The 26,443-nt window shown below is 44.6% G+C and overlaps 1 protein-coding gene across 2 annotated transcripts; it reads right to left on the bottom strand.

Moving 5' to 3' along the window:
• Nucleotides 1-397: 397 nt before the first annotated feature.
• pmepa1 (prostate transmembrane protein, androgen induced 1) lies at nucleotides 398-26,157 on the bottom strand. 2 transcript variants are annotated; one of them, XM_030780304.1, is made up of 4 exons: nucleotides 26,052-26,157; nucleotides 3,520-3,674; nucleotides 1,431-1,484; nucleotides 398-1,057 (listed from the first exon to the last, which is right to left on the bottom strand). In XM_030780304.1, exons 1-4 carry the CDS (start codon nucleotides 26,155-26,157, stop codon nucleotides 518-520), a joined length of 855 nt encoding a protein of 284 aa, XP_030636164.1. In that variant the 3' UTR covers nucleotides 398-517. The 2 variants fall into 2 exon arrangements, with proteins under 2 accessions (XP_030636164.1, XP_030636165.1); XM_030780305.1 differs by lacking the exon at nucleotides 26,052-26,157 and adding an exon at nucleotides 5,140-5,196 and having other exon boundaries at nucleotides 398-1,060.
• Nucleotides 26,158-26,443: the final 286 nt, after the last annotated feature.

Raw genomic sequence — 26,443 nt, 5'->3', positions numbered from 1 at the left:
ACACTGAACGTCAGTCAGAGTTGTGCAGCGATGGAGAAAGACCTTTTAAAGGGCTCTGCTCTCAGGCCACGGGGGGACGTGTCCCATGTCCAGTCTGCCACAGCCCTGAGACGACGCGAAAGAGAAAAAAATCTACTTCATAGCAGGATGACCTGTTCTTTCTAAACTAAAGATCAGCTATGACACAGAAAATCATCTGTATGATGAATGTAGAGATCTGTATATAGAGATGCTAAAGCATTGACTAAATATCTGTGTGGGTATTAAAAAATTCCAACTCAAGTTTTAAGTTCTTTCTGGAACAGAAAAACAAATCTGTGAGCAGACAGACGAAGGACAACTCAAAGACAAAAATAAGTAAATATTTATACAAATTTAAGGAATGGGGGGAGGTGAGGGATGGAGGTGCCAGGAATAATGCGGAGAGCCACTGTGTACTGCCAGACTCATTTTCCCCTCCCTCACCTCCCCTGCCCTGCCCTGTCAGCTTGGTGGAGGGGCAGCGGGCAGCTGTGTGTCAAACCTGCTGCGGCCTGTGTTTCTCCTTGTTCCGGATGTTTCTGGTCTCTGTGCTGTCGGGCGGAGACCGTGTCAGAATGCCCTGCACTAGCATGGGAGGAGCTGTCGGGCCCGACACCCTAACAGTCTGCTGTTGCCGTGACAATGAAGGGTGGAAGTAGTGCCCAACGACCTCGCTGTAGGCGGGAGGCGCTCCCTCCACCTGGGGCTGGCAGTTGGAATAGGAGGCGGCACTCACGCCAGCGTTGAGGCTCGGGGGGCAGAGGGAGGTGTGGAGAAGGTGACTGTCAAAAACAGTGCGGTTAGGAGGAGCTCGCACTGACTCACGGTTCAGCTCCATCTGCTGCTCTGGGTCGCGCAGCTGCAGTGTGCAGGGGCCTTGGTAGGGTGGGGGTTCCTCCCCGTCTGATAGGGAGATGGTGGGGGGCAGGTCAATGATTGTGTGGGGCAGGTAAGGGTAGGTGGGTTGGAAACGAGCCAGACGTTCCCGCTGCAGATACGAAGGTACACGCTCCGGAGGCTGTGGGGTATACACCTGCTGCTGGAGGTGAGACAGAGAGAGAGAGAGGGAGAGAGAGGGAGAGAGAGAGAGTGAGAGAGAGAGAGACATAGATAGTTGAAATGGAAGGATGGATGAACAGATTCTAGACATAGCAGGATAATATATGTTTTTATAATATATCTACTATATGTGTAATTCACATATTAAAAAGAAAGTATATTTTAAACTGCTCTGATGAGAAAACAAGACATGTTCTAACAACTACTGAAATGTTCAGCATAGCTCAACACAGCAGATATGTGTTGGGTGTCAGCACTTAATCTGTCGACAGACATCCACTAATCAGAGGTTGTTTTTTTTTTTTGGATTAAACAAAACTCATGAGTTCTTAAGATGATTCCCCTTTTACCTCGCTCACTCCACTGGATGGCCCGAGTCCATCTGTTGGCCACACACTCCCCTCCTGACCGAGAGAGAGAGAGAGAGACAGTTGAACAGAGTTAGAAGTTGTTTGGTGTAACACCACTCAGTACCACCAGAGGCAGACATTTCTCTGTGTTCCAGGCTGAGTGAGGTCAGACTAATGACACAGCTCAGTCAGTGGGTACTGCTAAGACTGCACATTGTGCAGATTGTGGCCAAATCCTGATGGATCAGATTATGTCAGACTAAGTTAGGTCCTTATCTGGCTGTTTTCTTCCAGACTGTCAGATATGGAGAGAAGAGCAGACAGCCTGGATGCTGCTCATGTTTGAGTCTCATCCTGAAAAGCCTCTTCGATCCTCCAGTGTCCTTCTTACACTCATACTCTTATTAGCCCTAACACACACACAGGCACATACACACACACAGGCACATACACACACACTCACAAACACACACACACACACACACACACACACACACACACACACACACTCATAGACTCACTCACTCACAAACACACACATACACACAGGCACATGCACACAAACCCCTAGACCAGGGGTTGGCAACCTTTAGCATCTAAAGAGCAATTTTTGGCCAGAAAGAAAAAAAATATCTGTCTGGAGCTGCAAAAAATATTTGAGCCCTTTAGATGCAGATACCACAGCCTATTAGTCTAAATTAGTCTATCAACATCACTAACAGGTCTAAATGAGCATTCATTCATATGCTTTACCACACGGTGGCTATGGTAGGCTATTTACGATTATTTGGTACTTCAACTTTGCATTTCCATGTTTTCCTCCAAGACTTTTCTTTTTCTGGATTTTGATAGCTTAGGAAAGCTTAGGAAAACACCCACTCGAGCCTCGGCAAAGAGGCGCCAGGCCGTGATGTAGCATATGATGCACATTTTAGTTGACGAAGTGTTGAAACAATTTTTTTATTTGTTGTATAGGCTACATGTTTTTACAATTGGATAATGTAAGGATGAATTTAGGCCTACAACAAGGATAGGAAAATGTAAAAAAAAAAAAAAATTGCTATTTATTTCCATATTTTTTTTTTTTGAAAGAGCTAGGGAGCCATTAGAGCTGGGCAAAAGAGACACACACACAAAGGCGCGCACACACACACACACACACACACACAGGCACACACAGACACACACACACAAAGGCACACACACAGGCACACACACGTGCGCGCGTGCGCACACACACACACACACAGGCGCGCACACACACACACAGGCGCGCACGCACACACACACACACAGACACACGCGCGCACACTCACACACGCTGACACAGACTCATTCACACACATGCACGCGCGCACACACACACGTGCACGCTGACACAGACTCATTCTCACACACACACGCACGCACACGCACCCACACACTGACACAGACTCTCTTTCTCTCACACACTGATCAGCTATATCCTGACATGTGCATACAAATGTACAGGTTGGAGACCCCACAGTGCAGATGAAAACAGAGAAACCAGCCACACACCTTTGTCAACCATGAGTGGGTGAGAATCTAACAAACAGAGATTTGGAGTAGTGCAGTAAAGCAGTAACTCTACTAACAGAGGTACTCCATAAAAAACAACAATGACAATGAAACATTTCAACTCTTTTCCTGATTATAAAAAACACAAAACCATTACATTTCACTAGCACATGCATCCAAAACACCTCCAATAGAGCTCTTCAACCCATCTGCGCAGAGCCTTTAAAAAGAGTCTCGCTCTCCTGCTCCATCTAACTACCTTCTGCATTCTCACCCCTCTGTCTGAAAGTGTGGTTAGTGCCATTTCAGCCCAAAAAACTCCACATGACACACTGACCTGTACGTATGTGCGCTCGTGAGTGCGTACGTATGTGCACTCGTGTGTGTGTGTGTGTGTGTGTGTGTCTCTGTGTGTGTATGTATGTGTGAGTGTGTGTGCATGTACGTGTGTGTGTGTGTGTGTGTGTGTGTGTCTCTGTGTGTGTATGTATGTGTGAGTGTGTGTGCATGTACGTGTGTGTGTGTGTGTGTGTGTGTGCGTGTCACTCACAGAGGCCAGAGGAAGGTGACGTCGGCGGGCCTGGCTGTGTCTAGAGATGAAGGAGCGAGCCGTGAGTCTGTAGTGGTTCAGCAAACAGGTGATCACAACCACCATCACCATCATCACCAACACAATCACCAGGATCTGCACAAACTCCAGCTGAGCTGTATACACAGACAGAAACAGAGGGCAAAAAGGTTAGCAACACAGTCAGCAGGATTAAGCTGAATTACAGTTAACCCAGCGCTGCTCTCCTCTCCCAATCCACACAGTCATGCCATGAGGATGGAGTTTGGTTCATAATGATTTTAAGGGAGTTATCTGTGACCACAACAACCATTTCACAAAACATTCCTCAAAATATGAACAAAGAAGCAGAGATGAAAGTTGTTATGATAGCAATCTGAGGGCTGTGAGATCAGTTCTCTACAAAACAACAAACAAATAAACAAACAAACAAGGTGGTCATCACTCAGCACACCTCAGACTGTGCACACAGAACTGGAGCAGACCAAAGGAATAACACAGACCATAAAAGAAAGAAAGACGGCAGTTTGAAAAGCCGTCTGTGGGCCATGACGTCAGAGCAGGAATTCTCTGGAATCACTTTGATTTTCTTCAGTGAACTGAATGTGTGCCAACACAAGCACATACTGCCTGTAGTGGTTTTGTAAAATGCCTACTGTATTATGAGATGAGTAGAGAAAAGATGGAAATTTTGTGAATAGCACTGTCCTTAATTTTAAAACTTTTTTGGAGTTTATCAGCACAGAGACACACACACACACACACACACACACACACACACACTCAAAGCTCTCTCATAAATACTCTTACCTCTCTCTCTCACACACACACACATATACACTAAGAGCTCTCTCTAACACACACACACAGTTTAACCCTGGTGTGGAGGCGGGCTGGCCCACTCTCTCAGGGACAGACTGAGAGAAAGCCCATGGTCAAAGACATGTGAGAACAATTCTTTCCTGAGAGCAAAACAGAGAGAGAGCCAGACAAACAGAGCTGACACATCCCTGATGCAGACTAAAACCCACACAGTCACCCAGAGAGGCCTCAGTCTGCCTCTTTTCACTCTCTCAAAACTCCTCAAAACAAAGAAAATGCTCTGTTTGAAGACTCATGTTCCAGCACCACTGCTCAATTCAATTCTTTTAAAATGTTCCGGCTAAAACAGAGAAGCACCTCAATGCCATTTGGAGAAATAATTTTTCAAAGCCCGCTTTGTGACTCAAAATGCGCAAGGCGGCAAAATCCTCCAACCTGACTGAACCCTCGGTACCTTTCCAGAACTCTCTGCACGCAATGGATCAGGTTAAGTCTTTAAACAACTTTAAATACACACCAAAAAAATCTAACAGGCTCATAACCAAGATACCCGGTCAGTAAGTTTGCTGTACATTAGCATTGATCTAAAACAAAAACATATTTAAATACATTTAAATTGAAATAAATTTGATCTTTGACTGAATTTCCAATGCAAAACCATGACATTTAAAACCACAGAGCAGTAACTGCTACAAACAGATACACTCAGAACACACAGTCCCAGGAATAAAAGGCTTTGAAATGCAGCTTGGAGCGGGAGCAGCAGTGTGTCAGACTCACCGCGACACATGGTTTGGATGCAGTCGGACTGTCCCGTTCCCCATACAGGCTGCATGGTGTTAGCTCTCTCACACCCACACAACTACCAGCATAGCTCACTTGTCTGTGTGAGTTCACTAGCAGAGTTTACACACACTCTAACCCTGACCACGCTCTCCTGGCTAGTCCCTCTCACATTCCAGCACACACACACACACACACACACACACACACACACACACACACACATACACACACACCAGACAGACGGCATCTGACTGCTCCCCTCCACCAAAACAATAGAGCCCTGAGAGAGGGTGAGCGCAAGGGTATAAGAGAAAGGTGGTGGGGGGGGGGGGGGGGGGGGGGGGGTTTGGAATGGAGAACAAGGGATGGCAGACCTCCTTATTTGGGGAATGAGAGACAGGGGAGGGCGTAAACAATTCAGGAAAGACAGATGGTCATGGAAAGGAGGAAAAAGCGTTAGGGAAAAGGACGGAGCAACGGCGCGAGAGAGACAGAGAGAGAGAGAGAGACACTCTCTGGTGGGGAGACACTCTCTGGTGGGGAGAGCCTGTCTATCAGTCTAGACTGGTGAGTTTTAACAGACAGGCTTTGGCAGAAGAGAACAGAGCCATACTCAGACAATGGCCCAATCACAGAGGTGGAGTGTGGAGTGGTCAGAGTGTCAGCCACGGCTGGGGTCTGTGGGAACAGATGCTAACGGAAACACAGACACGTATTCCATATCTACATATGTACAGTACCACAGCTCTTCTACCGCTGGTCAACAGTGACATTAATCCACTCTGCCTGTTTCATCCGTGTAGTTTTATAATTCACTGTGTATGTACTGCTGCAAAGTCCCATGTCAATACAAACAACGAACAGTACAAGCCTTCAAACAAACTCTTTGCATCTCAGAGTGTGATAACAGCAAAGCACTCAGAGTTCAAGCCAGGTCAGACATGACCATTATATATACATAGAGCCAATATATATACATATATACATAATGACAATTATACATACATACAACCATTACATATACATATATACATAATGAAAAGATGATGATGTGATGACATTAATGAAAGATTTGAAACTGGTGCTTAACTGTATGTTTAAGCTGTTAGGCTGTTTGGTAATTTTTCATTATCATGAAAAACTAACACAGATATATCTACACTAAACATATTCTCAACCCCCCCCCCCCCCCCCCAACAGACAAACACAGACAAACAGACACGCACACACAGAGGTATTAGCACACACACACACACACACACACAGACATACAGACACACAGACACATGGCGACACAGACACACAGACAAAGAGACATACACTGAACCCTAGTCCACAACACACACAGACATACTCACAGACACAGACATGCACACACACACACGGACAGATGGAAGACTGGCATGGTTGGCAGCAGAAAGAGAGCAGACCTTGTCTGGGTGCCAGGGTGGACTGGCAGACTGAAGCAGGACCTCAGTACTGGGCTCCATGCCTGTTTGATTCTCATTCTTTTTCTCTCTCTCTAGCATTCGCATATTATTAATGACATTATCAGTGTACTGTGTTTTCTTGGTGCTAGCTGTGTGCACTGAGACATGCTGATTTAAGCCTATTTGCTATGCTCCTTTGTAAGTCACTTTGGACAAAGCGTCACATGACTAAATGTAAATGTAAATGTCGGTACAGAAGCTCTAACATCTTACTGGTCATGTCAGTCATGTTACTGTCCTCAATTTGAATGAACACATCCACTCTTCCTCTACACTTTCCTACTTCTTCCTCTCTCATTTCAGAGGTCTCTGTGGTTTGGGCAGCCCGGCATGCCCCAGCTGACGAGACTTCTCCTCCAGCACAGGGCTGAAATTCCATAAGAGGGAGGAGAAGAGAGAGAGGAATGGACAGACTTGTCCTGCGACAGAAGGGACATAGGTTACTGGCATGGAGTGTATTCTTGCCTCAGCGTTGAGAGAGTGGTGGAGCAGACACACTGCTTCAACCAAACAGCAATATGACCATAGACACCAGAAAATGGATGAGAAGCAACAGCACAGACAGTAACAGCATACCAAATGTTCACATCACAGTCTGAGTGTATTGTTTTAAGGCAACAGTCTGATATAACAGTGACTTCAGAAAGTGAGTAAAACCAATCAAACATTTTAGGCACATTATTCTTCATGAATCCATGAATTCTGTCTGTAATCAGTTGTAATGAATTCTGCCTGTGATAATTGTAATGAATTCTTCCTGTGATTAATTGTAATAAATTCCATCTGTGACTAATTGTAATGGATTGTGTGTGTGTAATTGGCTGGCCTCTGAACAGCCAGACTGTCTTTTAACAGTGGCAAACATGGGATTACAGTGCTGCTTTGTTCATTAAGGCATTTCTAAGTGGTGAATCCTCACAGACAGACAGCAAAACAAACAGTGCCTTACCCACAGCACACTGCTCTGAGAGCCAGTGTCATAAACTCCACCAAAACACTCACATCAAATAGGTTTAGTCCAACCAAATCCACAACACACACACACACACACACGCATCTCTTCAGCTCCCAAACACACACACGCACAACGTATAGGCACCGCTCTCTCCAGTCTCCAAAAACACACACACACATACCTCTCTCTCCAGTCCCCAAACACACACACAAACACCCTTTCTTAAGCCTACAGAGGCAGCTGACAGTGCGTTCTGCTACGTCACTTTGGACATAAATGGTGGTTGTGTTGTGTTTTCACAGATTGGAGCTCCAGAGCACAAGGCCCTCACTGCAAACAATACCTCCTCTCCCACTGCTCCTCACATGGCCAGAGGTGACAGTGGGGTCAAGGGGCTCTCCTGTCAAAAGAAAAGGCATCCCCCTCCTCTTAGCCATCTCTCCTCTCTCTCAATCTCTCTCTCTGTATCAGTATGGGTCAGCCACGGTCACAGCCTGCCAGACGACAGTAAGCAGGCTGACAGACAGAGGGGGAAGGGTGGGTTAGCACGCCACTCTGTGTGTGTCTGTGTGGGTTTGGGAACTGGAGAGAGGGGTGTGTGTGTGTGTTTGGGGACTGAAGAGAGGGGTGTGTGTGTGTGTGTGGGGGGGTTACAGAGACAGTGAATCCTCATACTCATTTAGCATGTACTACGTGCTATGTAATCTCTTTCATTAGCCCCACACTATGCTGACTGTGTGTCTACCACTGCTGGCTTTGGGAATGGAGACAAGTATGTGTGTGTATGTATGTGTGTGTGTTTGGGGACTCAAGAGAGGAGTGTGAGTGTGTGTGTGTGTGTGTGTGTGTGTGTGTGAGAAGAGAGGAGACCAGTGCGTACACGGGTCTGTATGAATATCAGTGCACTGGGGCTGGACTGGGAGGGTGAGTCACAGGGCTGCAGGTCAAAGGTACTCACCATTTGCTCACTAATTTCCATAAGAATGCTGGGTAAGGGGGAGGGCAGGAGAGACACAGACAGACAGAGAAAGAGTCAGAGAGAAAAGATAGGGAGAGGGGGGCAGAGAGAGAGAGAGAGAGAGAGAGAGAGACATGGAGGATGCTGAAGAACAAAGCCTCTTTTTCCTGACTTCAGGGACTCCAGCAGCGTGGGAATTTTGAACCAGAGAGATGACTCTGTGCACATACCGACACTGTCCTATGGTGGGAAAACACAAGAACTGTGTGTGTGTGTGTGTGTGTGCGCGTGTGTATGTGTGTCAGATGTAAAGCTGATCTGTTTGTGTTCTCATTCAGTGACAGTGCTGCATGTTCTCTCCAAACAGAAGGTGCTGAGATGAAATCTTCTCTTTACCAGTTCTTCTCAGAGTAAGAACAGCCCCTGTGGTTTGAGCAGAGCCGATGAATGTTGTTCTGTGTGTGTCTGGACTAGAGATTGGAAGTTGTTTTACATAGGCAACCTTGGACAGATTTGTTTGAACAAGCTGGAGACAGTTATACACAATAAACAATGTCAGCTTGGCTCAAATCAAGCTACAGGCCTGGTAATTATTTTAACCATAACAAGAGGCATGTTTTCTGACAAAGGCTTCACGCAGCGGAAACAAATAAATGTGAGAGAATACGCAAACAAGTCCTGACAAGACCAGCCATCAGAGGGGAGGAGAACATTCAACAGTATTACACTCGACAACTAGTCGGGTGGAGAGAAGGGAATAATTTACCCAAACAAAACTGGTCCTCTACAGGGGAAAAAAAGAAAAGAAAGGCAGGAAAAATTCTCCACATCATTCTCTCCAATCTCTGAGTTTAAGAACAGCCTAATTAGAAATCTGAAGCACGGTTGACAATGACCTGGTAAAAACCTCCTGTACACACTACGAACATGAACACATCTGTGTATATGTACACACACACACGCACACAGACACACACATACGGCAAGGCATAGTATTATGCACGCGCAGAGATATGCACGCTCATGCACGCAGGCACACACACACACGCACGCACACACGTACGCACACGCACAATGCAAGGCATAGTATTGTGAACACACAGACATATGCGCGTGCACACACTGACAGACACCAAGTTTCACACAGGTATAGCAGATAAGGGGTGGAAAAGGCCCAGTTGATCCTGCTGGCACAGGGTCTGTGGAGATGCTGGGTCGGGAGAGGGGGGGGGGGGGGGTGTCTGGGGGGGGTCCTGATGAGAATTCGTCATCATATTCGCCCTGATGCTACATTTTCCTCACCTCACTGCATCTCACCAAAAAGACCACACAAATCCAGAAAATAAAATCATTTCTCTCTCCTTTTCCCTGTGGGGGCTCTACGCCTCACAGAGATCTCCATTTAATTAGAGACTACTCCATCAGAGTACCTGTACCCTTCACATACTAAAACGTGAACAAGACGTTTGTGAGATATTTAAAGATGTTTTGGATGTGGGTGTGGCCACAGTATGCTGAGACTTGTTAAGTGTCCACTGAAATACACAGAACAATTCTGGCCATGTAAAAAACCTGGCGTATTCGAATTCATGAGCACTGAGCACAGCTGAGAGACAGGCCGTACAGAACATGCCACACACCCGCTCACACCTGAGGCTGAGTCACTGCTCTGGACTTCTCAAATATCCAGTCACAGAAACGCAGGGATGTGTTAGCACAGCGTCAGGATCAGGGAAAACAAAATTCATGGAAAAATGTTTTTTCCATGAATGCACATAGATTTTTTTTTTCTTCTTTGACTTTTTAAGCTAGAAAAAGCAGAGAAACGCGCACACTGAAGTGTGTTCCAAACCCCTTTACTGAATAAACCCTCATCTGTTTTGTCTAAAGTGAAAAAGTGATTGCTTGTGTCAGTTTACAGGAAAGTGTGACAGAGTGCAGGGACAGAAGATCAGGGAGTCCTGAGGGGGAGTTTCTGAGGTGTTGAGGACAAAAGAAGAATAAGAGTTACTCCTGCTCATTTTGACTGACAAGTAAACCTCACCTCCATCTCAGCTCTCCTGTTCACTTCATCAGGAGCACACAAAAATTCACTGTTCAACAGACTGCTACTACAGTTACAGTCTGATGCTATTCACACACTCACATATGCATGCACTCACGCTCACACACACACACCCACATCCAAACACACACACACACTCATTCACTCACTCATTCTAACACAAACACACACACAAATGAGGGTATTATCAGTGTGACAGCTCTGGCAGCCCCGGTGGCTCTGGCTGTCTGACGCGTATGAAAATCTAACCTCGTTATCTGCTGCACGTCTGTGCCTAGCCCACACTCATTGTTATTCTAGCTGGCAGGGCCTGGCCTGCACTCCCCTCTTGCTCTCTGCCCTCCTCCTATCCAGCTGGCCGCCCCTCCCCACGAGAGGCAGACACATTTATCAGAGTCAAGAAATGTGGAACAGTGTCAGCCCCCCCCCTTCTCTTTCCAGTCATGGCAAAGCAGAGACGTGTGGGTTAAATCATTATTGTCTCTAATGCAAAGTCACACACATCCCACAGTGTCTGATGGGAAGACCAGCCTCCATCCCATAGTTAAGACTGTCAACAATGTTAGCATACATCGAGCTTAACACATTTACATTACAGACAGAGACAAGTAAAACATGTCAACTGCAGGGGCTAATATACTGTTTGCATGCACACACACACACACACACACACACATTTATAAATATATACATCTACACAGGCTGCTATGCATGGTGTTTTTATATGAGACATTGTGAGAGTGAAGTTTTGCCCGATGCTCAGGACCAGTGTGAGTGACAGAGGAAGAGGAAAGGGAAAACTGTCACATGACACATGCCTGAGGCCACAGTGGCTGACTCATGGCTGCGTCTCCTTCTCTCATAATGAACCTGTGTGAGTGGGCATGTGGGTGCAGTCTGGCTCCACAGGCAGCACCAGGTGAGACTCATGCTGGGCAGGGGAAAAGCAATAGATTCGGTCTCTGTTCACTATCACGCCTTACATCTGCACGGGTTCACTCTCACCCCAAACCTGCTCTGTTCACTATCACGCCTTACATCTGCACGGGTTCACTCTCACCCCAAACCTGCTCTGTTCACTATCACGCCTTACATCTGCACGGGTTCACTATCACGCCTTACATCTGCACGGGTTCACTCTCACCCCAAACCTGCTCTGTTCACTATCACGCCTTACATCTGCACGGGTTCACTCTCACCCCAAACCTGCTCTGTTCACTATCACGCCTTCTCTACACAACCCAACAATCCATTTCCCCTTTCTCTCTAGTTCTCTTCTTCCTCCATCATTAGTGTTCCTCATCTCTGATTTCTTTCTTTATGTGCCTTCCCAATTCCTGCTCTTTCTTTCTCTTTCATTCATTTCCTACTCTTCCCTCCTTCTGCTGAAAATGTCAACCTGCCTGTCAGTGGGAGCTGAGGCCAGACTCAACACACACAGCTCCAGTCATAACAGTGTCTGTGAGATGGCAGTGCAGTCTAACCTGTCTGACGACAACTAGCCTCTGTCTGCAACCCTACCGGGAGGGAAGTCAGGCACCACAAAACACAAAACAAAAAACACGCGGACATGGATGAAGGAGTTTAAACATGTACATGTTTTTTTGGAAGGGATTTTCTGAAAAATAAAATGCAGTGAATTATCTGTGTTCCTGGGGTATTAAATCTCTATGCAAAAAGTCTGTAACACAGCCGTCCAGAATGAAGGCAAAGGTCACTGGTCCCAATTTTGAGACATTCTTGCCAAACATACAGCTATGCTGAAAGAAATCAGAGTGGTGTTTACCCCACGGGACACAGAAATGTTTTCAGACTCATTACACATCACTCACCTCCTGACTATGTCACCTACATTACTCCACAGTTTCTCAGTGTTTTGATTTATTTACTGGTTTCATTTGAGGTAGGCCAGAAAACTGCGTCAGCAGTGTCGCTGACCTCTCCATGGCCTGTAAGGGTAGGTGCCGGCTTTGAGAATGTGCTCTCTGTGCCCTGGTAAGGGTAGGTGCTGGCTTTGAGAATGTGCTCTCTGTGGCCTGTAAGGGTTAGGTGCTGGCTATAAGAATATGCTGTGCCCAGACAGTAAGGTCATGGGTCAGCAAGCACAGGACAGAGCCTGGAGCAAGGGCCAGTGATTGATGGCACTACTGTTCTGTATATTTCTATACGTCATGTCAGAAACATTACAGACATTGTTTTTTTCTTTACTGCCCTGATACTGCCTTCAGACCGAAACGACTCTTCCATTCCAGGTGTACAAACCAAACCTGCCCAAAACAGTGCACACATGCTGGGTGAAAAACACACTATTTTGCTGTGCAGAGAGAGAGAGAAAGAGAGAGGGCAGAACGTATGTTGTAGAGGAGCATTAGACTCACTATAACATCAAAGAACTGAATAAAACGTTCCAACTAATGAAAGGCACAGTGAAAGATTAGACACTTGAGAGAGGCAGAATGAAGTTACATGAAGAATGGAGCTGCGTAAACATTCTCATTTTTATGAGAGGAAAAATATGATACTGACGTTAATTGAAATATAGCCTACTCATAACACATACATCAGGCCTCGATTACTGACCCATTTTGGTCACTGAACCTAGCAAAACTGATGCTTTTCACATACTTCAGTCTGGATATTTCACGTTATAAATGTTTCTCCTCTTACAGTACATACTAAGAAAGTCTGAAATGAAGTGTTTTTGGTAAACAAGCAAGTACACAGAAAACAGTGTGAATGAGTCGACAAAACTGGCATAAGGAGTGGAAGAGAGAAAAAAGATTTCATCATCTCTAGGGAGAGAGCGAGAGAGAGAGACAGAGAGAGAGAGAGAGAAAGAGAAAGAGAGAGAGAGAGAGAGAGAGAGAGAGAGAAAGAGAAAGAGAAAGAGAGAGAGAGAGAGAGAGGGCACTATCTTTTCCAAGACCACTGTTTTGTTGTTCTGAGCTGAATTGACGTATGGATGAGTTCTCAGCCCACCCATCTGAGTGCAGGATCTTTCAATGACATTTATGTCAGTACAGAAAAAAAACACATCCTTTTCACAAACAGGTAGGGCTTGGACATTAGCCAATTGCATGCAACGTCAGTGATTAACATTGATTTATCTACTGCATTTGTCATAGACGACAAAAGCCTGCAGGTGACAATACACACATACTTATGCACTTATAGTGCACACACACAAACACACACATGCAGACATGCATGCACAGACACATGCACTCACAAAAACTGCGACATAAGGAGAGAAAAGAGAAGATGGTTTCAGTGAGGTGTGCGGTATCATAAGCAGTCCACATATCTGTGACAGTTTGAACACCCTGAACCCACTGGATCAGCTCTGATAAAATCAGCTAATCCTGTTAAAGAGCCGTGTGATCTGCAATCCACCAGTGACACCCTCTGCGTTGCTGACTTCAGCCTGCTCCCCTCAGACGTCTCAGACACCATCAGCATTGTTCCTGCACTGATTAGAGAAGTCCCCAGACCAGCAGCACACACACACACACACACACAAAGAAACACAGACAGACAGATACACACACAGGCCTGGGTGTCTGAAGGGATAGTGTGTGTGTGTGTGGGTCCCTGTGCCTGTGTCTCCAGAAATTAGTGACAGCAACAATTCCTTAGCACCGTTAAATAGGAATATTCAATCCTCAACTAGACACATCAACAGTGACTCCCCTGACTGAGCTCTCTCTCACACACACACTCCCACATTTACATACCTATGCCCCCTTTGCAAAAACACAGATTTATCAGATTTCTAATCTGTTATTTATGTGTTTCAATTACTTTACAACATACATGAAGATGGGCTGACATGCAGTCTAGACAAATATGCCATCAGCTGAGTCTCTAAATACAATGAGAAAAACACAGAAAACACATGAATTTGCAGAACTGCATTGCTGAGTGTTGCTCATTTGCATACTGTGGTACACAGCCAGGAGCCAAACTCACACAAACAGAGACGGGTGTGAGAAAAAGGAAATTAATTTGGAGGAGCAGGAAATGCAGAATAAGACATGGGCGATTCCTGGGGAAGCACCTTAGGAAAACACAGCCTTGTGTAACTACCATAAGGTGCCTTTGAAAGAGCTCTGAGAGGGTCTGACACACAATGTGACACTGTATCATTTCACAAGAACTGAGGCTTTGTCCTGTATGAAAAAAACAATTAAACAAAAGAAGGAAAGAAACAAAAGAAAAGAATGTGAGGTAGGGCTCAGCCACATGTTTAACTGACTCAGCAAAATAAAAGAGACAGAGAGAGAGAGAGAGCGAGAGAGAGAGAGAGAGGCAGAGAGAAAGAGATGTGCAGATAGGGGAAACAGTGAGACAGTCAAATCCAGGGGCTAATCTCGGGACAGGTCAGAAAAGCAGAGGCTCTGATTCACTTACAATTACAGTACTTCTTCTGATGAATCAGGGCTGAGGGCTGGGCAGAAAGCAGCACAACAGCTATAAAGATGAAGGGGGGGGGGGGGTGGCTTTTAAACACAGGACAAGTCTCATACAGCCATTACCGACACTGCCTGAACCATTACCAACCCTGTCTGAACCATTACCAACACTGTCTGAAGGAGGAGAGGGGGGTTCTGTGTGATTTCAAATGAGCTCTCTGTCTCTCTCACTCACTCACACAGACACACACACACAATGTTTGGTCTGGTGACAATGAACCCCGCCACCCTTTCCGCCTGCTGATCCTTGAACTCTGACCTTGGTGACACAGACACAGGAGGGTTGCTTGGAAAACCCTGCATCCTGCCCTGTGTCTGCTCTCCACCCACAGATGCACAAACAGCAGCAGTTTCGTATGCAAAAAACATCATTTGCATAAACCCGCACTACTTTAAGACATTAATGATAGTTGACATTAAATGAGGGGTGTGTGTGTGTGTGTGTGTGAGAGAGAGAGAGAGAGAGAGAGAGTGTGTGTGTGTTTGTGTGTATGTGTGTGTGTGAGTGAGAGAGAGAGAGCAGGTGGGCTTTCCCAAGCACTACCACTCTCAGCACCATACAAGGGTGAAAATGAAATGCAAGGGTGTAAGGGGGACCAATGTGGGCTCATCCACACCCAGGACTGAAAGTCCAGTCACGTCAAGTTAAGTCACAGTAATAAGAGTGTCATCTATAATCTCAGTGTTAAACAGCACGGCTCAGAACAGGACCACAAGCCCATGTTCATTATTACGGAAATATTTATGAAAAAGTATCATAATTTGTGTAATTTCCATTAAAAGGGATTCAACAGCAAACTGTCTCCAAGAGTGTCTCTACACACACAAAAACATCACATCAGGACGCTACACATGACCTAATATATAAGCACACACAAACATAATACAAAAACTCATCAAACTCAGTCTAGCCTCATACACATTCCTCTTTGCATCATGTCTGTAAGACAAAGGCCAGTGCAGTATGAGACAAGCAGGCTCTCTCTCTCTCTCTCACACACACACACACACACACACACACATACACACACACAATCAAAAAAATGAAAAATTTAACACATTTCAAACCTCCTTTTCATTTATTCTAATTCTTTACCTGTACTGGGAACAATATAGTGCTTCTAACACAAAAAGAGGCCAAAGAAAAAAGCTAAAGAAAAAAGAAAGCATTGAAAAGAAGGCCAAATACCAAAAGAATGAATGGGTGAGAAACTTCTGAGTCACATGTCTGTCTGCCTGGTCCTGGTGACTCCCTGACAACACTGTCACTACACTGCCTTTCAGAAGCAGTGGAATGTTCTCTTGCCCTGATGCTTTACTGGGACAGAGGATAACGGACAGCCCACTACTAACTGCCAATTTGCGTAGTGTTGTCAGACTCTGTAAACCCTGTGTGACTTTTTCCTGTTTACAAGTCATTTTGGCCTGTTTATTTTTCAAAATGTTCACTTGACTTCTTGTCTTAGAAAGTCTCTCCTTAGAGCCAGGCTGTACTGACATCATGCATGCACAATCAGCATCTGACTCCCTCCCTCCCCGTCAATGGTTTAGTTAAACTTTGACTTCAATTTGACGTGGTACATTTTAGATTTGCCTAATGAAACTTCAAAGCTTCAACTTTTGGATTTACATCAATAACTTCAAAAAAAGGGGGGGGGGGCAAGCCTTCTCTCCTTTCCTAAGTGCATGATGCTGGACTAATCTAAACAAATCAGATGAGAGAAGAAGATGCCAAAAGAGTTTACATAAATGTGAGAGGAGGCTGCCAAGTGTTGGGTGAGAAGCAGCATAACGTCAGGTCTATGAGTCAGGACAGGAGAACTATGTCTCTCCAGTCAGCCACTCTCTCAGCACCCTCCCTAAACAGCTAGTCTAAGCCCAGTCAAAGAGAAAGAGAAAGAGAAAGAGAGTGGAGAGGAACGAGAGTGTAAGGAAATTAGGCTAGCAGCATACTATCCTCCCTTGTCTGTTCAGCAGGACCCCCATCCAGTGGACGCATCCCTGACTCATACATGGAGACATATTCTGAATGACTAATGAGACGGGAGGGGTGTCTGGGTGTCGCTCTGCAGTATTCCCATGGGCTCTTCCCCCTCTCCCAACCATCACCCCTGTCCAGACATTGTCACCACAACCCCCCAGTCTGAGAAGTCAATTTTGGGATGCTGGGGTGACAAAGGATCCCCAGTTGACACACACACACTACATCCCGCCCCATACACACACACTCAGTCTACCATATATCTGAGCCTTCCATGAGAAAGTGGACTGCATCCTGTGGTACTTCCAACAGGATGGTCCTGAGGTGATTTAAACATAAAGACTTGGATTGTAGCTCTAAGCGATGCAGAGTGCTGGGTAGTTTAGAAACAAAATGAATTCTTAGAGCAAAGAGAAAAAGAGACTGCCAAAAGACAAAGTCACCGAGAAAAACAGCATATGGCTTAACATGGTTCAGAGGAATAGAGAGAGACAGAGAAAGAGAGAGAGAGAGAGAGAGAGAGAGATCATACAGTAGGTACTGTTAGTTGTCTAACGAAATCTATGAAAACTCGAGGTGTGATAGCTTCCACGCACTCAACAAATGATGAAGAACCAGTAGCAGACTGTTTGTCTGTACTGACTGTTTTATCCACACAGTTTTGCAGGACGAGGAAACAATAGACAGAGAAAGAGAGTGTTGCAAGGCAAGAGAGGAGCATGCTTGGAGAGGCGTTACAATCACGCTAGAGAGCATGTGGCAGCGAGCCAGGGTGGTTAATAATTAAATTACTAACACAGACAGGATCCGTAAATGGATTTAAAAATAGACACACTGCCCATATGAGATACTCCCAGCGTTCTAGACAGGACATCCCGAGACCGTGTGTGTGAGGGGGGTGTCTCTGCATTAGCATTTTGTGGTTAGTTATCGTCTGCTGTTGTTTCCCTATTTTGTGTTTGTTTGTTTTGTGACATTGATAAGCCTTAGCGTCTGCCGTGATTCTCTCTGCATGTTTCACTTGTTGATATTAACGCATGAGAGATCGTTCCGAGCGTCTGCGGTCGTTGGCGCACTCAGCTTCCCCGTAGAACGGGCACCGTGGGCTCACTTTTTCCGCTGCCCCCCTGCCAGAGCAGGCAGTGAGTGCCCACCACTGCCACAATCCTGAGCCACTCTCGAACACTAGCCAGATTTGGCCGCCCCAATCAATATTTCCATTTGCTCAATTTGAAGAAATTATTTGACTGTGTGAAAATCACACTGAGGCGGTTCGATCGTGAGAAATGTGCAAGCTGATTCTTCTCCTGTCATCGCTAACAATACCAGGCCCGTCTGTCCCAAAATGTAGCCTCGACTTTCTCTACACATACCGTTGTTTTGTTACTCCTTCTTCAGAAATGAGGTTAGACATAAAGGCACACCCACATACAGTCAGGAGAGATCTATCTGGGTTATTCAACATGTAGGTTGTCCGGTAAGAAATTGAAAAGACTTCGATTTACACACTTAGCTCTGTTAACGCTAACTAACAACTGAACAACCAGAGGCAGATGGCAACTCTTGAGAATACAAAGCGCGAACGGGCACAGAATACACCACGCCCTACACACACACACACACACACACACACACTCACGGGGCGAGAGACGACAGAAGTATTTACTGTGTTTTCTTTCATTTCACAACTGAAACGCGTTTGAGTCACGCGCAACCGGCGCCTTTCTTTGAAAAGATGTTTCCAATCAGATAAGAGATGAAAGGCTTTCTTTATGAAAGGATTCCTCTTTCCCCCCTCCTTAACCCCTTTTCATCTCCATATTTTGAAAACTGGCAAGATGCATTGTTTTTCTGTGACAATGAAAGATAAAAACATCCGTTGAGCGCCGTAAAAGAAGCGTATGCAATGCATTTTACCTTTAGATAAGACATGGTGTCACACCAACAAAACAAAACAATAATCGACCACACACACGGACGTCCAAACAAGCGCGTTTGCGGACACAGACCTGCTGAGTTACACACTAACAACTGTCACACAGATATACTCACATGCATACATACACATACATACACGCACAAACTGCCCCTCAGAACCGGCTTTGAAGACACGGAGGAGCAACAGCCTGTTGCTAGCACGTTGAAGTGTTTCCAAATGGATTAGCAAAAGGGGCTCTGCTCAGGGGCTGAGCGTAGGCTAAAAAAACAGCCTGTGTTTGTGTTTATAGGGGTGCACACTATTAAACAGCCTGTGTTTGTGTTTATAGGGGGGCACACTATTAAACAGCCTGTGTTTGTGTTTATAGGGGGGCACACTATTAAACAGCCTGTGTTTGTGTTTATAGGGGGGCACACTATTAAACAGCCTGTGTTTGTGTTTATAGGGGGGCACACTATTAAACAGCCTGTGTTTGTGTTTATAGGGGTGCACACTATTAAACAGCCTGTGTTTGTGTTTATAGGGGGGCACACTATTAAACAGCCTGTGTTTGTGTTTATAGGGGGGCACACTATTAAACAGCCTGTGTTTGTGTTTATAGGGGGGCACACTATTAAACAGCCTGTGTTTGTGTTTATAGGGGGGCACACTATTAAACAGCTGAGCTTCCTACCATTCCTAGGCCAAATGAAAAAAATAAAAAAACAACATGACACAGAGAGGACCCTGATGTCATGGCTTGGCTTTGGTGCCCCTGTTTTTTTGTGTTGGTGCTACATCTGTGGCAGGATAAATTTGTGAAAAGTAAAAACAACACCAAAGGGACCAGTAGGGACTCTGAAAAGAAAGTAAATGTCACTTAGTTAGAGGAAAGCAGTAGAAATGAAGGGAAAAGAGGAAAAGAAGAGCAGAGGGGAGAAGGCAGAACTTAAGTGCTGTAATTACTCTATTCACATTACTGACAGTACAAGCCCATCCCCAGACCACTCTGTCTCCCTCTCACTGTATTTCTGTGTGTCTGTCTGCATGCATATGAGGGAAAGGTAGTTTTGTCTCTTAATCTGAACACCAAACACACAGTCACATCTGTGTGGTTGATAAATGAGAGCGAGAGAGAGAGAGAGAGGGAGAGAGAGGAGGAGGAAAGAGCTGTGTGTGCATGTTACTCAACAAAGCAAAATGTTCCTGTCTTCCAGTATTACTATTTCCATGCATTCATACAGCTCGGGGTGAAATAAGTTCAAACTGCTGTAGGCTAATTGGTGCCCTGAGGATGGCAAACACAAGCACACACACACATGCACGCACACACACACAGACACAAACATGCATGCATGAACGCACAGACTTTCCCAAAGCGCTTTCAAAAAAAAAATTACCCCCCCCCCCCCCAAAAAAAACTTGATGAAAAAGAACAGACCACAAAAGGCATGCTAATGCAAGCTAATGCTAACGCCACAGTGACTCTTAAAGAAGAGAAAAAAATTGAACGGATTGATGGAAGGAATGGTCCTGATAACCGAATTACAGACAAAGCTAGGGAATAAAAAAAAGAACAAACACCAAAAAAGAAAGAAAAAGAAAAAGCAGCCTCTCACAGATTGTACATGTTCAGATTGCTGTGTCTGTGCGCACTGTGGTTTGTGGTTCTGAGGGTACCATGGCCGAGTCACTTTCCAATAATTTCCAAAACAAATGGGTACAGTTTTACACTATGTGTCATGGTGGATGGGAGATGACAAACATGTTTAGGAGAGTCTGGGCTGATTTATTTTCTGGCTGACGGGAGTTTGGGAGACACAGCTGATGTGACGGGCCCGGGGGGCTGACTGAGGACTGATGGTATGGAGATGGCAGGCAGGCGGTGAGTAAAAATCTAACCTTGCAATTAGAGGAGCGTCGAGTTCCGGGGAGGGAATGGTTTCAAACAGATGAGTTCACACCTGACTGTGACTTGGCATTCCAACACAGTGAGTGTGTTTCTCTGCGTGTACAGTCCCGGACGCCACAGAGTGTGTGTTACTCTGTGTGTACAGTCCCAGACGCCACAGAGAGGTGAGTGGCCACTGATTCAAAGGTCTGACTTCAAAATGAGGCAATGCTTGGTTTGTACCTCAAACTACAACTAAAGAGTAAGCCTTCCTCTTACACACGACTGCTCACTCAGTTACCCAGAGACAAACATTGCTGAGTTTTGGACCTCTGTATTTAAAAGTGTTGTCTCTGAGGGTCACAGTGACCAAACCGGGACTGATAGTCAATGGAAGACATTTAGACAGCCTGCATTTCCTCACACAAAAACAACCTTCACACACACGGTGAGGAAAAACCAAAGGACAGCAATTCAAAATATTTTGAGGAGAGAGAGAGAGAGAGAGAGAGAGAAAGAAGAAATAGAGAATGGTAAGTGGATAGGAGCTGCTTGTCACTAGCTGTATCTTCTGGAGAAAGAATATTGCCATGTTTCCTCTTAATTGAGAGCAGATTTGAACTCCCATCTCACGCTTTCTTTGGGCTTTATAAGAGGGTGTGTTGGGGGCCTACTGTAAATTGGGCTTTTCATGGGTGGTCTGACTAGTCATACTACATCATGAAGATGAAGAAACTCACTGCAATCATCTTGCTCTGAGCAGAGTAAACAGGAACTGGTGTTCCAATAAACACAAAATGGAGGGTGAGAGAAAGAGAGAGAGGACCTTGAGGGAGGAGGTGCGTAAGACCCCAGCTTGTGAGCACTCCTATAATTTTCAAATGCTCAACACAACTTACAGGAGGAAAGCTTCAGAAATACCGCCAAAAAAAAAAAGGGAAAAAAAGACAAAAGAAAAGGGGGTTGACAGAGAGTGCCTTTGTTTCACCTTCCTGCCCTAACAATGAAATCCCAAATGTCTTTTAGTAAATGAGAGGGGCAGAGAATAATCTGGAACACCTGAGGCCTTCCAGCTCTTTTTTCTTCCCTCCAAAGTCTTTCTTCATATTGAGAGGAATGTGACCTCTGTGTTTTCAACATCATGAAAGTTATAATGCAATGTTCCAACCTGCAGATGTGCAGTCAGTCTGAGCAAATGGTTGTTTCAAGTTCAAACATACAGAGACTGGATAGCACAGGTTTGGGAGCAGAGACTTGGTGAAGGAAAAGGGCTTTTGGGGCAGCAGAGATGCACAGGGATATGACCCTGACGCCCATCAGGACAGAGTGTGGGGGGAGGCCGGTCTCTCATAGGACAGAGTGTGGGGGGAGGCCGGTCTCTCATAGGACAGAGAGAACATCCTGAGGGGATGTGGACGGTGCACAGAGGTGTTCTTCACAATAATCTCTACTTACTTCTCTTGATTTAGAAAATCAATAGGCAAATGCAAAAGAGTGATATTCTATCCATAAAAGAGCTCAAAGGTGTCATTTTCACTTTTTAACACATTTTACTCATTTAAACACAGTGTTCAATGCAGTGTGCTCAATTATCAAGACCCTTGACCCAAAATACCAAACTAACTTTTCAGGCACAAGCTTTTTCATTTCCCTTAACCCTGCTTCCGCATTATACTTTCCTCATAACTCAAATATAATATAAAGTAATAACACATATCTCTGCTAACCTCAGACAATTCTCCAGCGTCACCAGACAACACAAAAAGACATTTGGGTTTAGTCTATATTCATGGCACAGTATGGCATTGTAAATCATTACAGTGCAATGCGAGTCAGACTGTTAAAGCAAATACACCTTCAGGTCACCATGGAAATGTCACATTCAAACAACTCACATTTCTTCACACTCTGTCCTTACAAAGACAAAGACAAGTTATTACAGTGCAATTGGTTTGTACTCTCTGAAGAGCACAGTTTGGTCACTCTGTATGGATTTGCCACTATTTCCTCACGGGTCACAGTGAGACGTTTGCCTGTGTGGATCTGTCAGAACACAGAGAAACAAAAAACAAATCAGACAGGATGGGGAGATGTCCACCACTTTCCATTCTCAATACCAAACTTCTCTTACAGACCAGTTAACATCAGACCACTGTTCCCAATAAGTACATTTTTTACAAATGTTCCTCGTGTATTTTGTCAACACCCAGATTCACACGAATGTTGTTTAGTTTCACCATGTTCCAGTGAAGGATCCCTTATTGTTTATGTTTTGTAAAGTGCCTGAGGTATTGTTAACCAAACAGACAATAACGATTAATACTGACTGGTCCTGTTCTATGAATAAAGCTTTTGAAAAACTTCACCATTCATTTCATACTACTAATCTCAATAAAAAGAGAAACAAAACAAAACAAACAAAAGAAAAAACCCACCCTGATATCACTGTGGCACTTCAGTGTGCTATTTCCACAGGCCTCTTCTCTTTCCATCACACCAAAAACAGTCCATGCCATATCAGCAGACTCATAGCCTTGCTTTAAACAGTCTAGACATTGGGAAAAACAGTCAATAGGAGGCCCAGAACCTGGCAAAAAGCCCCAGACTGTTTGTTAAGTTTTGAGAATCAGAGATAGGACCTGTTGACTGTCTGTCTACCACAACAGACCAATGTCTATTCACAGCTTGTCTGTCTACCCCAAAAGACCAGTGTCTGTTCACAGCTTCCGGTCTGGCTCTGTGTGACAGGGCTTGGAGTTTTGTCTGGGCATATTTAAGCATGGTGTTGTGTGGGTTGGTCCTCTATAATTTCATTTCTGAAAAAGAAAATGTTATTTTTACTGTTCTTTGTGTCTGTGTTTAAAAGCTTGCGTGATAAAATGCGTAGGACAGGCGGAATGACTGAGAAAAACTGGATGAGCGCAATCAGACTACCGATTTGACAGCTTAGCAAAAGATAAAAGTAAACATCTCTCAAATCAGCAGCAGAAAACAGAGCATCTTAAACTGTGTGACAGCTTTTAAAAAAGAATGTTTCAGGGTACTCCCCGCTCTCCTTTTTTAAATTTTATTCTTTTAGCTCCAACCAACCTTGGAATCAATTCGGATTTATCCTGAAATCTGCTACTCTTTTGGGAGTCAGACAGAAAAAAAAACAAAAAAACAAACAACCCCCCGCCAATCCTAACAAGTCCACTGTACCTCATTCTACCCAACACATAATCAGCACAACGCTAACGCAAAAAATGCCCCCTCCCAAAACAGTCGTAACAATACTCCCTCCCATAACAACGTCCAAACCAAGCACTCACATAGCTCCACTAACAGAACACTGCTTTTCCATGACTCTCCTGGCACAGGAGACAGCCACACAGACTACACAGGCTTACAGGTACATGGACGTTAGAGCAGGTTTTTCATTTCCTTGTATTCTTGACTAAAAACCTTTTATTTTGATGTAGTGTCACTGGAACTGTTAGGCATTACTGAGTCTTGAAACACTGATAAATCTTTCAAATTCACAACACTCCACACACAATGCTAGATTCATCTGAGACTGCCCAACAGGAGGAGGGAGTGCAGAACAGGAGGGGGGAGAGAGAGAAAAAGAGAAAAAGAGAGAAAAAGAGAGAGCGAGAAAGAGAGAGAAGGAGAAAGAGAGGGAGGAAATGATAACTGAATGAAGGCTCCCTGTCCCCAGCAGTTTCCTCTCAGAGCTGTAATTCATGTTTTTTGGGGGGTTTTTTTATTGTAGCAGATCTGATTTCCATTCCACTCCTTCTTTTGGGTTTGGAATGAGAGTTTGTGTGTGTGTGTGCGTGTGTGGTGTTCATGCGCACGGGAAGGAAAGAAAGAAAGAAAGAAAGATGTAGATATTTGGATCTTGGATTACTGAGGAATGTTTTATTTTGATGAAGGACAGGGAAAAGAGAGAGGACCTGTCTAGACTGCTCTGTGGAATTTGAACGGTCCAGATTCTATCTTTTCATATTACATTCATACCCTCTGGAGGGAATGACTCTGATCACCACACAATCACTTCTTTTATTGTCAATGTACCAACCATTCATTTAACAACAACAACAACAACAACAGCTGACATACAAGGAAATGTGTTTGAACCACTAAATTGGTTTTATGAACTAGAGACAGCGACTATCACAAAATATCACGTACAGTCACGAAAGACTGTACATGAGAGTTTTTGCCATTTCTCGAATAGTTGAGATGAGACAGACAGACAGAAACAACCAGCTACCCACTTTTCTCGTCATAACATTCCTGCCAGCTCTCAGTGACAATGGAAATGACCATATCTAGTTTCACCGTTGGACAAAATTGATAAGTATACAGAAAGTACAGTTTGATAATCCGTGCCCTCAAGACAGAACATCCTGCATCCTCCACATGGGAGACAAAGACAGCAACACACAAGCACACGCATAGAAGGGTGCACAGAAGCCTCTGCACTGAGGAAAAAGTTGACCTCAGTTAGCATTTAACGTTCTGTGTACCGTAATGAAACACTTCCATTCAAAGATGTAAAGATAAGATAAGTAAAGATAAAATAATGAATATATACCTGTACATTTGGTGCTCACGCACAGTCAAGTAACTGTCAGCAAACAGCGTGGAACAGTTGGAGGTTTTAAAGTAAATATTTACACATTTTAAATACATGTTTACATAAATTTAATTCTCAATAAACATGTGTAAAAATTAACGCTACGCTTGATGTTTGCTGTATGTACGAACATTCCGTCTAATTATATCACAAGCCTGCAGTGATCTAATTTATGGCTGATTATTAGCTACACTAAACAATCCACCCGCCGTCTGACGCACTCAAGAGTTAAGTTTGTTGTGACGACGTCTGGCACAAAAAATCGCTTCACTGAGCGACTATTCCAGTTGTTTGAACTAAAACAAAATGTCCTCTAACAAATGGTCGCTCTGACAAACTCCTGTTGTCGTGGACACACAAACATTTATAGATGAATTGTAAACCACTTAAAGCTACCTGTATGAACCACAGAACACAGGCTGAAATATCTGAGTACCTTACAAATTGAGACCGAAGCGTTGCTAGCTAATGAAGTCGAATAACTACCAAACGGCATCAAGGTTATATCAAACGAAGTTCTCAAGTAAGGAACATAAAAAGTGAGATACTTACTGATCTCCATACTTTGGAAGGAAGTCGAGCGTTTGCAGTTACAAGTACAGGATACATTGGTCTGAATAGCCGTTGTACCGTTTATTAGACCCATGAAGTTGAACATTTAAATCTGGAAGCTTATGTTGAAAAGATTGCTTCAACTGTCCTTTCTTTCCCTATAATGATCAAATAAAACATTGACGATGTGTATTTTTTCTTCCTCTGATATAATTTCTTTTAGAAAGGAAATCAGGGGTCTGTCGCGGTTTTCGTCTGCCGTCGTCCCCCCCACCCCGGGGCCGCTGTCTGCCCTCCGTACGCCAGTATTACGATGTTATCACCAGACAGCTTGTGCTACTTTCCACCCGTCTGCCTGACGGACTTCTGAGGTCGTCTCATTCAAGTCCAAG

Source organism: Chanos chanos, chromosome 7 (genome assembly GCF_902362185.1).
Source record: "Chanos chanos chromosome 7, fChaCha1.1, whole genome shotgun sequence".
NCBI classification, from domain to species: domain Eukaryota; kingdom Metazoa; phylum Chordata; class Actinopteri; order Gonorynchiformes; family Chanidae; genus Chanos; species Chanos chanos.
The sequence above is the reverse complement of the archived record's forward strand: the minus strand, read 5'-3'. Positions and strand labels throughout refer to the sequence as shown.